Source organism: Habropoda laboriosa, unplaced genomic scaffold (genome assembly GCF_001263275.1).
Source record: "Habropoda laboriosa isolate 0110345459 unplaced genomic scaffold, ASM126327v1 scaffold15, whole genome shotgun sequence".
NCBI lineage: Eukaryota > Metazoa > Arthropoda > Insecta > Hymenoptera > Apidae > Habropoda > Habropoda laboriosa.
The window spans coordinates 592,062-608,259 of NW_017100141.1; the positions used below are offsets into that span (position 1 = coordinate 592,062).

The 16,198-nt window shown below is 40.6% G+C and overlaps 2 protein-coding genes across 2 annotated transcripts in view; one reads left to right on the top strand and one right to left on the bottom strand.

Moving 5' to 3' along the window:
* The first annotated feature begins 3,965 nt into the window (after positions 1-3,965).
* LOC108570678 (protein MTO1 homolog, mitochondrial) lies at positions 3,966-7,562 on the top strand. Its single transcript, XM_017932573.1, has 10 exons — positions 3,966-3,975; positions 4,903-5,135; positions 5,204-5,503; positions 5,563-5,739; positions 5,813-6,220; positions 6,291-6,463; positions 6,541-6,987; positions 7,128-7,231; positions 7,319-7,379; positions 7,464-7,562. Exons 2-10 carry the CDS (start codon positions 4,925-4,927, stop codon positions 7,560-7,562), a joined length of 1,980 nt encoding a protein of 659 aa, XP_017788062.1. The 5' UTR covers positions 3,966-3,975; positions 4,903-4,924.
* A 5,315-nt stretch (positions 7,563-12,877) lies between these two features.
* Positions 12,878-16,198, bottom strand: part of LOC108571409 (probable G-protein coupled receptor Mth-like 1) — a 142,075-nt gene continuing 138,754 nt past the window's right edge. Inside the window, exon 7 of the mRNA XM_017933439.1 lies at positions 12,878-13,261. Within this exon, the coding sequence (XP_017788928.1) occupies positions 12,928-13,261 (334 nt within the window). The 3' untranslated portion in view covers positions 12,878-12,927. The remainder of the gene's footprint in view (positions 13,262-16,198) is intronic.

The window sequence follows — 16,198 nt, forward strand, 5'->3', positions numbered from 1 at the left end:
CACATTGTTGCACGACGCGCCGTTTTGCAACAATGTGCAATTTTCGGGAGCGTCTCGAGGCAACAAAGTTGCAAAACGGTGCCCCCGTGCAACAATGTGCGTTTTTGGAGAACAATTCCCGGCAACAATGTTGCAAACGCGATAACACGTTTGCCATAATGTGCATTCGAAAATAATCCGAGTTAGCGATGTTACAAGTGAGAATGACGCTTGTAACAATGTTACATTCAAGCGTAGTGCTTGTAATGATGTTTGCGTTCGAAATAACGCTTCTATTAATGTTGCAATCAGAAATAGAGATTCCAACAATGTTTGCGTTCAAATATAACGCTTCAAGCAATGTTGCATTCAAAAGTAACGCGTACAACAATGTTTTGCATTCGAAATAGTGCTTCCATCGATGTTGCATTCGAGAATGGAGACTGCAACAATGTGTGCATAAAAGTTTCAAAGATGAACAGTGAAATAAAAGTATCTTGCTACTTAAAAATCACCGTTCAACGATGCAACAAAGTTGCAAATCCAGAACGCGTTTGCAACATTGTGCATTCGAAAATAATAGGAGTTAACGATGTTGCAAGCGAGAATGACGCTTCTAACAGTGTTACATTCAAGCGTAGCGCTTACAATAATGTTTGCGTTCGAAATAACGTTTCTAATAATGTTGCAATCTGAAATAGAGATTCCAACAATGTTTGCGTTCAAATATAACGCTTCAAGCAATGTTGCATTCAAAAGTAACACGTACAACAATGTTTTGCATTCGAAATAGTGCTTCCATCGATGTTGCATTCCAGAATAGAGGCTGCAACAATGTGTGCATTCAAGTGTCAAAGATGAACAGTGAAATAAAAGTATCTTGCTACTTAAAAATCACCGTTCAACGATATAAAAGTTCTTTTCCTGCTACCGCAACCGTGTCCGACATCTCGATCAATTGGCAATCTCAACTAGCACGGGAACAATGGCTCCGCGCAAAAAAAAACGTCATTATACATTTTCAACATATTTCTCCACCCGTATAAATAACTCCTCTACATAGTCTATCGAATCCAATTGTTAATTTCATGCGAAATTAACTAATTCAGATGTTTTGTTGAGTTAAGGTATGTATCAATTTTATATAAGAGTTCCAACAATTCTGCAGTTATAGTACTTGAAAATAAGCGAGAAACTGTACGTTACTATCTACATTATTAGTAATGTTAAAACAATTAAATATTCACCATAAACATGAATTAAATATATATACAATAGCGTTAGAGAAGGATAGCTTGATCAATGAGTTCGACAAGAAAAGATATAGGGATAGACAAGGACAGAAGAGATTGGCGGGAAAGACTATCGTCATCTCGCGTCTGGTGACGCGAACTTCGATTTCTTAATAGGAACACATGATATACACAGAGGTATTAGACAAGGAAAGCACTAGTGTGCGACAAGGACAGAGAGGGAACGCTTCCCATTGGCTGGCGGGCCGCTGAGCTCCGCCTCCCTGAGCCTCAGCCACGTGGGTCGGTGAAAAATTATTAATAACTCGATAATTAGGACGATTTTGTGAACTTTTGGAATTGAAGAATAGAGTGTGGTCCTTTAGCAACTTTCACATATAGTTTTTAGTGCTCTGAAACCTTTCAGTAATTAGTTATTAACAATTTTAGTACGGGATGTCGGGAACCATACCGCACACCCTTCAGGTTTTTCATTAATTTCGTAGCTTTATACAAATCATTTATGCACATTCATACGTGTGTTCGAAAGGCTATTCCTTTAGCTAGCTTCTCGTTATATTTTCATTAACATGTTCGTCGTAGTTTGCGAGGTATTAAGCATTATTTGGGTAAGTACTACACTCGTCGTATTCAAACGTAAAACATTTCCGTAATTTTTATTAATAACTCGATAATTAGGATGATTTTGACAACTTTTAGAATTGAAAAATGAAGTGTGGACCTTCAGCAACTTTCACATATAGTTTTTAGTGCTCTAAACCCTTTCAATAATTAGTTATTAACAGTTTTAGTACGTGATGTCGGAAACGATACCGCGTACCGTCAAGCACCTTTACGGTTTTTCAATAATTTCATAGTTTTCCACTAAATTCTCGTGCAACTAACTATACGCAAATTGAAGGAAACTCTTTTGGCTACATTCTCGTACAATCTTTATTAACATATTCCCTTCAGTTTAGGAGTTATTAAATATTATATGGGAGCGTCCCCTGTTCATCGTACTGGACTATAATGAACTGTTATAAACAATTGCTAATATCTAATAAACCACACCACTTATGGCTACCAAACCAATTGTAGAATATAGATAAAAGTCCATTCTACATTCTGCATACTTGAAAGTGTATAATTAGACACGTATTTCTATTGAAATAACGAAAATATATTACTATTGAATGCGACTTTTTAATCGGGTGTAATATCTTTACGGTTTTTCAATAATTTCATAGTTTTCTGCTAAATTCTCGTACAACTAGCTATACGCATCTGAAAAGCAACTCCTTTGGCTATATTCCCATGTAATTTTTATTAACATATTCGGTTTAGTTTAGGAGTTGTTAAACATTTTACGGGAGCGTCACCTAGTCATCGTACTCGAGTATACCGGACTGTTATAAACAATTGCTAATATCTAATAAACTACATCACTTACGGCTACAAAAATGATTGTAGAATATAGATGAGGGCCTGTACTATATTCTCCATGCCTGAACGTGCACAATTAATCATGCTTTTTGATGAAAATGACGGAAATGTGTTACACTTGAATACGACGAGTGTAGTACTTACCCAAATAATGTTTAATATCTTGCAAATTACGATAGATATATTAATGACAATATAACGAGAAAGTAGTTAAAGGAATCACCTTTCGAACGCATGTATGAAAGTGTATGAATTATTTGTGCAAAGCCATGAAATTAATGAAAAACCGAAAGGGTGTGCGATATTGCTGCCTACACTCTGCACAATAATTGTTAATAACTAATTATTGGAAGGGTCTAGTGAATTAAAAACTATATGAGAAAGTTGCTGATGGTTCGTACTTCATTTTTCAATTCTTAAAGTTCATAGAAATATCGTAATTATTGAGTTATTAATGATTTTTCACCGACCCACGTGGCTGAGGCCCAGGGAGGCGGAGCTCAGCGGCCCGCCAGCCAATAGGAAACGTTCTCTCTCTATCCTTGTCGCACACTAGTGCTATCCTTGTCTAATACCTCTGTTTATATTCTGTGATCCTATTAAGAAATCGTAGTTCGCGTCACCAGACGCGAGATGGCCGTCTCGCCCGCCATTTTTTCTGTCCTTATCTATCTCTATACCTTTCCTTATCTAACTCATTCCACTGGTGCTATCCTTCTCTACCTCTATTTCTTTCCTTGTCTAACTCGTTTCACGAGTGCTGTCCTTGTCTATCTGTATTCCCTTCCTTGTCTAACTCATTTGTCTAGTGCTATCTTCTTCTACCGGTCTGTTTTCCCTTGCCTTACTTATTTCTGTATTGCTAAATACCTCGACCAGATATCCTTTGTAGTAAGCACGACTAAATATACATATCGGATTGCGTGGATAGAACTGTTCACGATCTTTTGACAGTAGTAGAACATGCGCATGTAATGAATCATCTACCAATAAACAATTGTGTTATTTTCTTATTTGTAATTTCATAGTTACGTTTTATTCCAATTCCAACCACTACTAATGCTGTAATCTTATTCTACGCTGAATCGGTAACGTTGGTAGCGACACGAAAATGATCAGGCTTCGAAGTCCGGGACAAAATGTCCCATAAGATAATAGGGTCTATTATGTACGTCGTTTATGGTCTAGTATCCGTATATTTAATATGTGATGAGTAGTAATAAAAGAAGTTTAATATTAAACGTAAAGATATATACTAAAACTGTGTGAAGGTGTAAATAAACGATCTGAAATTGAATATATTTTATAAGTTGCATAGGTAAAGTATCTTTTTACGACGCATTCTTTCTCTATAAAAAATATTATTTATAAGTTTTATTCAAAATAGTGTGTTTCGTTTGTAGCTTTTATCACATACATTTACGTGAATGCACGGACCAGGAACATGATCCTAATCCTGAAGATTACTCCCTTGATCATTAACCTCATCACCATAACCTAACTTTTATTTACCTATGTTATCATTTGTTACCAAACGTTTTTTAATTCATTTGAAAATAAATTATGGCCTCTGATACAAAAATAATCTGTTTTCGTCACTGTTCTTCAAAAAGCATATTTTGTAAAAATGTTCCGAAAATATGTCCGATTTGCCAGTCGTGCATTTTAGATTATGACATAGAACCTTTCCTTGTTCCTTATCCATATAATAATGCGAAATACGAGCCAAACAGTATAGTTATTAGACCATCTGAAGGCACTTTCTTAAATGATTATCATATTGCTAATGATTTGCACATAGGAATCACAAATTCAGAAGGAATTGTTTTTGAATATGACAAGCAAGGTTTAATACTAAATGATTGTGCAAAATGGACAAATTGTATTGCATTAAATATAATTCCTTCATCTTGGGAGAGTCATTGGAATGAAACATTAAAACTAATATTAAAAGACACTAAGTGGAAGTCTGAAAATTATGATGAAATGTCAATGAACTGTTTCAACTTTGTTATAGAGTTTATAAATAACTTGCACTATATGAATATGAATTTTCTAAATAAAGAAACTATGTGTGGCAAATTAATACTGCCAAAACTTCACGATGCACTTAAATACAATTCATTATTTAAGAAATTAGAAACCACTGAATTTTTTATATCTTTGTACACACCTAATGTATACCTAATTATTGTAATAAATAATTGAACATACGTTTAGCAGAATATTTTATTTTCTGTCCCAGGTTAGGTTATTGTCAAAATAAAATGAGTTCTAAAAATCTCAGACTGCCTTTATTAGGCAGAAAGTATGGACCAGGATTTCTGCAATTACTAAGAAATATTTCCTCTAACAATGATCAATGTAAATTTGATGTCGTTGTCATTGGAGGTGGTCATGCTGGTACAGAAGCTTGTGCAGCTGCTGCCAGAATGGGTGCAAAGACGTTACTAGTTACTCATAAAAAAGGCACAGTAGGTACGAACATTATTTGTCTTTCAAAATCAGACATTATTGAAAACAAATTTACAACAGTGTTTTTGTAGGAGAAATGTCATGCAATCCATCCTTTGGTGGAATTGGGAAGGGAAATCTCATGAGAGAAGTGGATGCTTTAGATGGCATTTGTTGTCGTATATGTGATCTGTCTGGAATTCAATATAAAATATTAAACAAGAGTAAAGGACCAGCTGTATGGGGTTACAGAGCCCAAATAGATCGCGATTTATATAAAAAACATCTTCAAAAAGAACTTTTCAGTACACCTGGCCTACAAATATGCGAATCTTCCGTAGAAGATTTAATTTTACATGGAGATTCTCCACATTGCCGTGGAATAATTTTAAGTATGTTATTGTTATTGTAGTTTTGAAAGAATGAAAGATTTAAAAATGTTATTTTACAGGAGATGGAACAAAAATACACAGTGATGCTGTTGTTATAACAACAGGCACCTTTTTAAAGGGTGAAATTAATATTGGTTTAGAAAAAAGACCTGCTGGTAGACTTGGTGATGAACCCAGTATAGAATTAGCTAATACATTAGAAAGAATTGGGTTTAAGATGGGAAGATTAAAAACTGGTAATTGTCTCATATTTGATATCTTTTATTTACAAAGATCGAAATGTGTAAACGTGTTTCGATATTTCGGCAGGTACACCACCGAGATTAGAAAAATCAACAATCGATTTTTCTGTGTGCATAGAACAGAAACCAGACGAAGTATCAACACCATTTTCGTTTATGAACGAAACTGTTTGGTTACCTGTGGAACAACAAATGAGCTGTTATTTAACTTATACAACGGACGCTATCACAAAAATTATAAAAGATAATATGCATTGTAACTTACACGTTACAGAAGAAATATCAGGACCACGGTATTGTCCAAGCATAGAAAGCAAAGTTCTCAAATTTGCGTCTTCCGAGCATCAAATTTGGCTAGAACCGGAAGGATTAGATTCACCTATAATTTATCCTAGTGGATTATCGTGTACACTCCCCGCGGAGAAACAAGAAGAACTTATCAAATGTATTCCAGCATTAGAAAATGCAAAAATGTGTACGTTCTTTTTTAAATAATACTTCGTGCTTTTAATTACTTCGATACAATTTTATATGTTCGTGGATAGTAAAACCAGGTTATGGAGTAGAATACGATTACATCGATCCAAGGGAACTAAACGTTACATTAGAAACAAAAAGAATACCAGGATTATTTCTTGCTGGACAGATAAATGGTACAACCGGTTACGAGGAAGCAGCCGCACAAGGAATTGTAGCAGGTGTTAACGCTGCAGCTAAGGTTAACTTTATTTATTAAAAAATTTAGGATTTCGTGGAATTTGTTTTTCACTTTATTTCTAAACATTTACTTATCAGGTTCTCAATAAAAAGCCTCTGATACTAAGTCGAACAGAAAGTTACACCGGTGTCCTTATCGACGATCTTATAATCTGTGGAACAAACGAACCCTATAGAATGTTCACCAGTCGTGCAGAATTTCGACTGAGTCTACGACCGGATAACGCAGATCGAAGACTCACTAGAAAAGGTTACGAAAGTGGTTGCGTATCAGAGGAACGAATGAGGAAAACAGAAGCAATTTTATCCAAACTGGACGAAAATATCGAATTGCTTAAAAAAGATATATACTCGTGTATAAAGTGGTGCAAGGTGCTTAATTTACCAATGACTAAAAATTCTCAACTGAAATCTGCTTTCGATATGCTACGTAACCCAAATGTAAACATCGATATGATAATCGCAGCATTTCCAGAGCGTTTTGGACATCTCGCCGATGATCCAATCGTGAAGCAAAGATTACAGGTTTGTGAAAATGAAAGATTTTACTCGTTCGTCGTTAATGTACACCAGATGAAAGCAACAATAACGTCTTGCCGCGAGTAATATCGTAAATCAGTACAGCTTCGTCGTTGATTATTTTAACCAACCAATTGATCCTGCAGATAGAAGGGATTTATGAAGCGGGCATCGAGGGACAACAGCAAGAGGTCAATGAAATTCGCAAGAACGAACAGATGATCATACCGCCAACGATGGACTATAGCTTGTACGTTTAATTACGCGAAATGAATATTGTTGATATCTATCAAGTGTAATCTGTCTTCTTAACCATTGACTTTATGTTTCCATACAGACGTCAATTAAACCTATCCACGGAAGAAAAGGAAAAACTCTCGGAATTACAACCGTACACCGTACGTATATATTTATAAATGAATTTTAATTACTTTTCACTTATCTCAATCACTCTTACAGTCTTACTATTTTTTATTCCACAGATTGCTGCAGCCAGTCGAATCCCAGGTATCACTCCAAGCACTATCTTGCGAATGATATATTATATCAGATCAAATGTCCATAGTAGGACATGCGTGTAATATCGAATCGATAGAAATAAATAACATGTTTAAATTGCACATGTCGTACGTGTTTATTTATCATGTCAGCAGATGTAACAGCTGAAAATGACCGTGATTGAATGGAAAAGAAGTCGGTGGTTCGATTAAAACGTCTATCGGAAATCGAGGGCGACCCAAATTCTCAAGATGTCACTCAACTATCGGTCGCGCACGTTCGATTCACGTTGGCATAGTAAACAAAAAGGTCGTTGCCCTGCGTTGTTTAACCACCGGATGCACAGCGCCCATCAATCTTCCTTAAATAGAAGCCTGTCTAGTCTGTTGACAAGAATTATCGAAACACCGTGTTTGCTCGCGTTTCGAAACCGGACAGAAGTTACTAATAACTCGTGTGTCAACAACACGGTGCTGGTGTTTGGAACACAGTTCGCGTAACTTGGGATTTACGTGGTCGGGACGAAATTCAATTGCAGGCTACTTGTAACATTCGTCCGTTTAATAAGGTCTGAGTAATTGTCTCTAACTTACAATGCGGTCGAAGTTTCCGTTTCGTTGGGCTAATGTCAGAGTCCATGACAGGGAAGTTGCCTGATTGAATTAGGAAGGGTTCGTCCAGCTTCAAACTTCTCACTACCGAATTGATGAAGCATACCCACAGTAAACGTCGTTATGAGATTACTGGTATAATCAATTTACCCATTGTAGGCACGCGCGACAGTACCCTTACGTTCCTTTCAATCTTAAAACTAAAATGATACTTATAGTCTATTGTAACGGATAAGGACGAAAGGAGTACATTTACATCTATACGTATATTTCGTTTATTTTACATTGGAAAAAAAAAAACAGGATAACTGGAGAATATCGAGGAACTAGCTAGGACTAAGCAGAGGTAATAAATACGAGACGGAAACAGGAAATGTACTAACAGTTATCATTTATTACCATTAGTGCGATAGTAAATACTGTTACGATACATTGTACAGGAATGGTGTACGATCGGCCGTAGTACAGGGTCGTTGCAATCATAAATTTCTCTACCATGGTAATCTGGCTCTGTTTCCTCTCTCTCTCGCTCTCTCTACATGGTTAATCGAGCCAAGACGAGCTCGCCACAAACCCGTCTCTAAAATACGCTCGACGAGTTTTAATACTATTGTCTCTCTATAATAGCCTCCTATAGTTCACCGAAGAATCGACCTTTACCAAACTTTTTAAACAGTTTCCCAACCGACCAAACGATTCTTCGTTGTGTCCTCCGTGACATCGCTGTAAAAAATATACAAAAAAGTGACGAACTATTTTGGCCAAACTGCGAAACCATCCGCATCGTGAAGAATCCTAACGTTGAAAATCAAACATCCGTCCGTTACAATTTCAATCGTTCCATCGTGTTTCTTGTACAATTAGAAATGAAGAATTTTCAAATCAACTCTCTCTCTCTCTCGAGGCATGGTTAACGTAGCAAACGCGTTTCTCGGAAAGAAACGTCCTCGATGTTGCATTCAACGTTGGATTTTCCACGCTGCGAGAATGCACGCACGTAAATTACGCGAAGGCACGCGGTCCTCAATAATCGTTACGCGTCTCGAGCTTGATCGCGAGGAGGATTTTCTCCCAGAACGATCGCCAATTTCTCCTCTTTCCTTTCTCCCTCCACCTCCGTGCCCTCGTCGTGATTCACGCGTTTCCCCCTTAAATTCTACGTCTCTATACTGGCAAGCTACCGTGTACGTGTATACCGTTTATGTATGCGTGTACTATACGTTACGTTCCTCTTATTGTTCATATCATACTCCAACAACGACTACTCCGAATAAATTAGTTTAAGGCTACGTTGTCCTCCTTAGCTCATCGATTACCCTAACTACCAGACGAATACTATCGTCGAGTACGCTGAATGTTGAGTTAATGTACACCGAGGTCCGTCCTGCGATTACTTGTTTCTTTTTCTCCAACAACAAAAGGATCTCCGTAATTGTGTATTCTTTTTTTCTCTCTTTTTTAAATCGTGAAATTAATCGCATACGACGGACTTGAATAACTTATACGCTTAGTGAGCCCCGGTTAAGAGCAACGCGACACAACGTTCGCTATAATTACAAAAAGTAACATAATGACAAGAGAATGCTATCTACAAGGAGAGATGCGATGGCGATGGGACGATCGATGCGTAACGAGAACTCCGACGACAACGACGATTAACTTGATACCTTGAACGCGTCGCGGTTTCGTCATGTCAGATGTGTAAAACGGGACGATTCACAGTGTCCGCCTTGGAAACACGAATACACCGAGAAACGAAAGAGTTACCTAGGCTCGACTGTCGCCAAGCTCGTTACGCATTGTTCGCCCGCGATTATACACAGCAGAAAGGGATTTATAACGAAGTTACTGCTCGTTAATAGGCTAATTACACAGCGCCGTTCACACGCTCGCATTGTCACGCAATTATTACGTGCACGCACGCACGCACTCATGTCACGCACACAGAGTCGATCCGAGCGTCGGCAAAGAATCGAACGATTTTACATTTACCCTTAATTATTTACGCGACCTGAGCAAAAAGAGGGAATTTTCATTTTCAATTGATACACCATCGACGACGTTCGTTCTACTCTCTATCATTCGTACTTTAGAAGAAAAGGAACTAACGTGGTTGCTGAAACTATCTGTTCTCCTACGAACACATCCATTTTACTTATATTGTAATTTTGCTCGATTTTTCCTTAGTATTATTATTATCGATTCGGTAAATGCAACAGGTGCAATTTGAATTGAGAAAACAGCTGCGAGTATCTTCGCAGCGAGTTCAGATAGTTTCGTTTAACATGAGCGTAGGGTACACGGCTCAGTCTCTTGGATGCACCTGAAGAAACAATGACAATGATTACTCTACTCCGGTTCACGCGTCGAGAACTACGCGTATACGTGTGGTCTAAAGAATAGCAAACTCGAGTGCGAGGTACTAACTCTACGCAGACGTGAGACGGTTTTTATGCGGTCCGTGCTGTTGCACCGGCGACTTCCCATGACGTTCCACTCGATTTCACATTAAAAGCCATTTAAAAGGAAAAAGAAAGAAACTTAAAATTTCACTGTTCGTCCAATGAAATATAAATAAAACGGAATCTTCGAAATGAACGTCACTTCGTTGATTAATTCAGAGATATAGAATATAACGTCTGTCTTGAGGGAATGTCATCGGAAATTACGCCGGTAATCGCGCGGAGAAATTGTAATCTCGCGCGGTCGCACGCGATAAGAGAACCGAGGAGACTTCACCTGGTCTCCGTCTGGTTCCCTATTGTATACAATTCGGCACGTTGAACACCACGTTTGGAAGGCATTTCAGAAGGCATTGAATTCCTAGTGTGTATTGTCACGAGTTGTCGTCCATTATGCCCTGACCTACCTACGTATGACTCCGTGAAAGCGTGACTCATCTGAACGAAAAACGCAAACCGCTTCTTCTTCTTCATTTCATTCGAGTACAATCTGATACAATTTATTGCAAAGTTCGATCGGATATTATTTTCGATCAATGATCTACTGTGTTTACTTCGTACCGCTGTATTAAAAGTATCAAAAGAATAATCCTAATTAGATACGTACAAACGATGCTTCATTGTGCTTTCGGTGAAAAAATTACTGACGCAATTGTAAACTCTTATCAAAAGGTTGCCGCAACTTGTCAATTAAGAAATAAAATCTGTTGCTTCGAGTCTTGCCGTAGAAATTCATTTTGGCAGTGCTGATCCTTTTTTTTTTTCTTTTCTCTTTTTCTTCTCTTCGAGCCCCTCTTAATTCGCAATCCGTTGCCGAGAGATAGACGAAGAAGAAATCGAGTCTTTCGATACGCTACAAGAGAGAGAGAGAGAGAGAGAATGAATAGTGTGTGGCCAATATCGACGAGGTTACATCGTAAGGTTCCTAATGCTACACGTTAATGGCAGCCACGATTGTATCCAGCCACGATGCAAATTTATGCTAAATGAAATTGAAAGAGTGATCGCTCGTGGCTGAAGGCACGCCCGATGAATAACGATGCGGGACGGGCCGCAGAAGAAAGCGCGGAATTTCATCGTTCGTCCTTTCGTGGCTCGGTGAAGCACGGGTCAAGGTCGTCGATGACCTTAATCGTAACCTACCCCAAAGGAAACTAGCCGCGGAAAATTTGTCAACGTTATGTCACGTGGTCCCAATCGCAAGTCTTTCTTTTCTACCCCCTTTAAAATCCACGTCGCTACGAAAACACGTAGAAAGTTAAACGAACCACGGCGTGGATGTGCCGAGTCGTCATACGATAAAAACCAAAGTGTATTAGAGAAAGAAAGAAGCGACGCTCGAAACTTTGACCGTCGTTTATCAACGCGAATTCAGCGTGTCTGGTTATATATATCGGCCACAAATCATCTCGTTAACTCTGCTCATCAGCGCATAATCGAACCGCCAAGCTCCCGGTTCCTACGAATATTGTCCACACGACCAAGTTCTCTCTCAGATTCTCTCGACGCGTAGCGGAACGGACATTGAATTCTCGCGTCGGATCTCGCGTTAACACGGGGGGAAGGAGGGAGGGTTGGACGAAGAAAAGACGGACGAACTGGTAGAATTTGAGGATGATAACGCAGAGACTGACGCGAGAGACAGAGCCACCGGACCGAGGGGCTCTCCCTCGAGAGGGGACTCGAACCAGGGACGGGTCTCTATGAATATTTGTCGCTTCACGTTGTTTTCTCTGCTCTCCGTTCCGTTCCCTACCGAGACAATGAACTATTCAAAGTGACAGGCTCGCGGCTCTCTCGCGAGTACTCCGCCGCGCCTAGGTCCGCGGGGACATGCGCGGTTTCACGCGCTCTTCGCGACCGTGCTTCTGCTTCTTCTTCGTTCCAAGGTCGACGACCCCTCGACCAGACAACAGGAGAACTTTCAACAGATGGATAAGAGAGGCCTACTTCGCCAAGTCACTCTTTTCCAGCATCGCAAGTTCACGGTTCTCCCGGGTCGACGACTTCTAAACTCTCCAATTATCACTGCGAGGAAGAGTCTCTTCTACCGTTCTCCAAACGCGAACATCGATCGTTCTACTCTCGCAGCCTCGAAATTCACGAGTTCGACGATCGACGACCTAACAGAAGACACATCTTCGTGTTCTCCAAAGAAGAAGAAACCTGGTATCAATTTATAAACGTGACCTCGGCAAGCTGCCCGCATCCCGAATCGTCCAAGGATCCGCGAGTCCTCCTAGCGCTGTTCCGTTCTTCTGTCTTCTGTTTATCGGCGAACCGGCAAGTAACGACCGCGTTCGCCGAAAGAAATAAAGCGTGCTCGGTGAGAGAAGTTGTTGGTGTGTCGGAAGCGGCTGGCTTGGAGAACTCGCTTAGCAGATGGTTTCCAGCGGAGCGGTCTTCGTGCTCGGATTCTGAGTGACGCTGTCGCCCATGCTGGGCATCCCGTGGCTGGTGGTGCTCAGCCCGTTTCCCTGCCTTCCGGCGTTGGTCCTCGGGTTCCTGTTGCAGATCCTCTTCAGCGCGGAGCGTACCTGCGGCTGGCAGCCAACCACCGCGAAGATCAGCACTCCTTGGAACGCGTTTATCATGTCGGTGAAGTACCAGATGTATTGAGGCCCGCCGACTGCCCATGAGACCACGTCGGCCACCCAGGTCACGCCCATCACAACCACCAGCTTCATGCAGACGCGGCCTAACGCGGCTCTGGAACAGACAAAAAAACATTTTTTTTCCTTCTCGTTTCATGCTCGTTTATACAGACGGAGGGAAATGACAGATAGCAGAGTGTGACAGGGCATTGAAAGATTACGATCTATTTGGGGAGAGAGGGAGAGAGGTGAATTAAGGATGAGGAGGGTTTATTAAATTTAGGAGGATGGTCTGGATGACTTAATTGGTGGAAGTAGCCGTCTGGCGAGATACGGGTTAACTTAAGGCTTCGAGGAATTTTTTATAGTAGCCTTGGTAGATTTATGACGGTCACTGTGTGTCTCGCTTCGAATTCGAAGAACGAGGAGATTCAGAAGGCAGTGATTCCATGGGATGTACAAGAGATACATGTTACTCGAAGATTAACTGCTTTATTTGTTCGAGAGGCATAAGGAGATGCGGTGTTTCCAGGGAATCACGGTGAAAAGAACTTTTTACTCGCGGTTCTTCTTTTTTTTTCCATCGGAGGATTTCTGTACGATGTCGCGAGGGGAGGGGCTACCGTGACGAATTTCCGGCGACAAAAAGCGAGCCGATTCAATTAGCGCGGCCGTTCAATTACGACGAGCATAAATCAGGCCGCAAACGTATCCGTTTGTTCAACGCGACACGTTGCGCTGCGCGGGTAATGTATGCATCGCATTGTGGTCGAAGTCAAAGCATTATTAATTCGTTCCGGCTGAGTATTCGCAGCCCGTTACGGTGCCGTGTCGCGGAATTATGGCGTTACAAAGGTCACGACCCTTCTTGATTTCCAACTTTTTCCGAGCAACTTAAACTTTGAAATTTGAACATTTTTCAAACTTGTCCAGGTAGATTCGTTGAAATTTCGTCTGGATAGCTGTGGTTTCCGTAACCTGACCTCTGCAACGCCATATTTGTAGGTTGACCACGTTCGAAATTGCCCGCGGAGGTCAGAGTTCGAATTGAAGCGAATTACCGCGACAACGGTAACTTTCTCGCCGCTTTTCCGCTTCGGCCTGCATGCTCCTTTCGTCGTGGTTCGCCTCTGCGCTATTTTTGGTCTGCCACCGGCTGGAAATCGTGGGATGTTTGCATGTTCCCCGGTCGTAACAATTAGCGACACCGCGAAAATAGAAGGTTTACTCGTATCCTGCTATTACACGATGCAACGTGGCCATGTTACGCATACGTATTACGATAATTACGGTTTGATGCGGAGTTTAAATAGAAACAGGAGGAACGGGACTTTAACGTGCCTATACGTTCACGATGCCTATTTTCTCTTGCGTCTTTTTCGTGTCGATTAGCTGTTTATACACGACCGAGAGTGCGTTTATCGTTGCTCCTTTTCGCCCTGTCGCTGGATTCTCTCTTTTGTCCTCCAACAAACAGGTGCAAGGTTTGCTTTTGAATTTCTGAAAAATGACGAGGTTCCAGTGTTTCTAAGAAGTTTGTGAAAATTTGAGTTTGACTTAAAACCCGCATATTCTTTCGAAGAGGATACTCGTTACCCAATAGATGCAAATTATATAGAAAATTAAAAACAATTTTAATTTTTTCTGGGAAAATGAAAGGATTCTTCGGTGCCTTTTCTCACAAACTTAATTTTCTCTAAATAAAGATTGAAGGAAAGATTGAGGAAAGGCACCGAATTAAACACAATTTTAACTTTCTACAAATAAAGATTGAAGTCTGTGAGAAAAAGCACCGAAAAATCCTTTCACATTCCCCCCAAAAAAATTCACAAAAACTACACTCAGCTCTCTTAATCTAGATCAAACTGAACTACAAGACAAATCAGCACTCTCCACCCGCAAAATAATTTGTCTTTCCCGTTGAAACGATACCCGACACCGGTACCAGGGCGAAGATTAATGGAAACATCGTCGGGGTTTCGTCATCAATGATGCAAGGCTTTTATTATCGATCCGCCTTTACGCCAGCGGCGGTTATTATTCGAATGAAAATTTCATCGGTGTCTGCGATGGGGTTGCTGCCTGAAAAATTCATCGTTCGAACGCGACGATTTGAATCCAGACAACGAAACGCGAAAGAGCGGAGAGGCGCGTTGGAAAAGCCCGCGACAGCTAATGATATGCGTGGAAAGCAAATTAGATACGAAAGGCAGGCGGTGAACTCACGCGTGCAACCGTGAGCTCTCCGAGCTGTGAACGAGGAAGCGCGTGATAAGCATGAGTACTCGTCGAACGAAGGAATGCAAACAAACGGTCGATCACCTGTGCGAGAACAGCTGCGGCGAGTAGAACCGAGCCGATATCGCTGATCCAACGAGAAAGTACGTGAAAGGGGACGAAGACGACTGTTCGAAGCCTCTGGAATCGGCTCTGAACGTCAAACAACCGTGGAAACGACGAGCACGCGCGTTCGTACTCTTTACTTCTTTCTACCGAGAGCCTGAAGATCCGCGAAGACTAATGCTCGATCCATGGACCAGAGAAACAGTCTACATCTTCGTTATTCAGATTTTTTCAAAGAATTTACAGTTTGGTCAACTTTGGAAGGCTGCAAAGGATCGAATAGAATTTTCTTAACAATGTGCTCCGAAAAATCGTAAATTAGTAATAACAGGACAGTGTATTTATTATTATTTATTTATCATACATACTCCGTGCCTTGCGGCTTAGGAGGGCTTCCGGTTATACATGTGTGGCGGGTACGTCGTCGTCAACAAATCCTTACCGAACCTCGTTCTATTCTTCCACGCGAACTTTCTCCTTTGCAACTCCTTCAGATTTTAGTTTCCGTTCTTTTGTCTCTCCCCGGGTTAAGACTTGCCTTCGTCCTCGAGTAGCCTAAGAAGCGCACATGTGGCATCCAGGTTCGCAGGAGGACGAACGAATTTTCCGTTTCCACCACTTTCTCCACTTCTATCTTTATCTACCGCTACTCCTGTCTCCCTGTCCTAACAATATAAAAACCCAGTACGCCTACACCTCCGGACAGTTT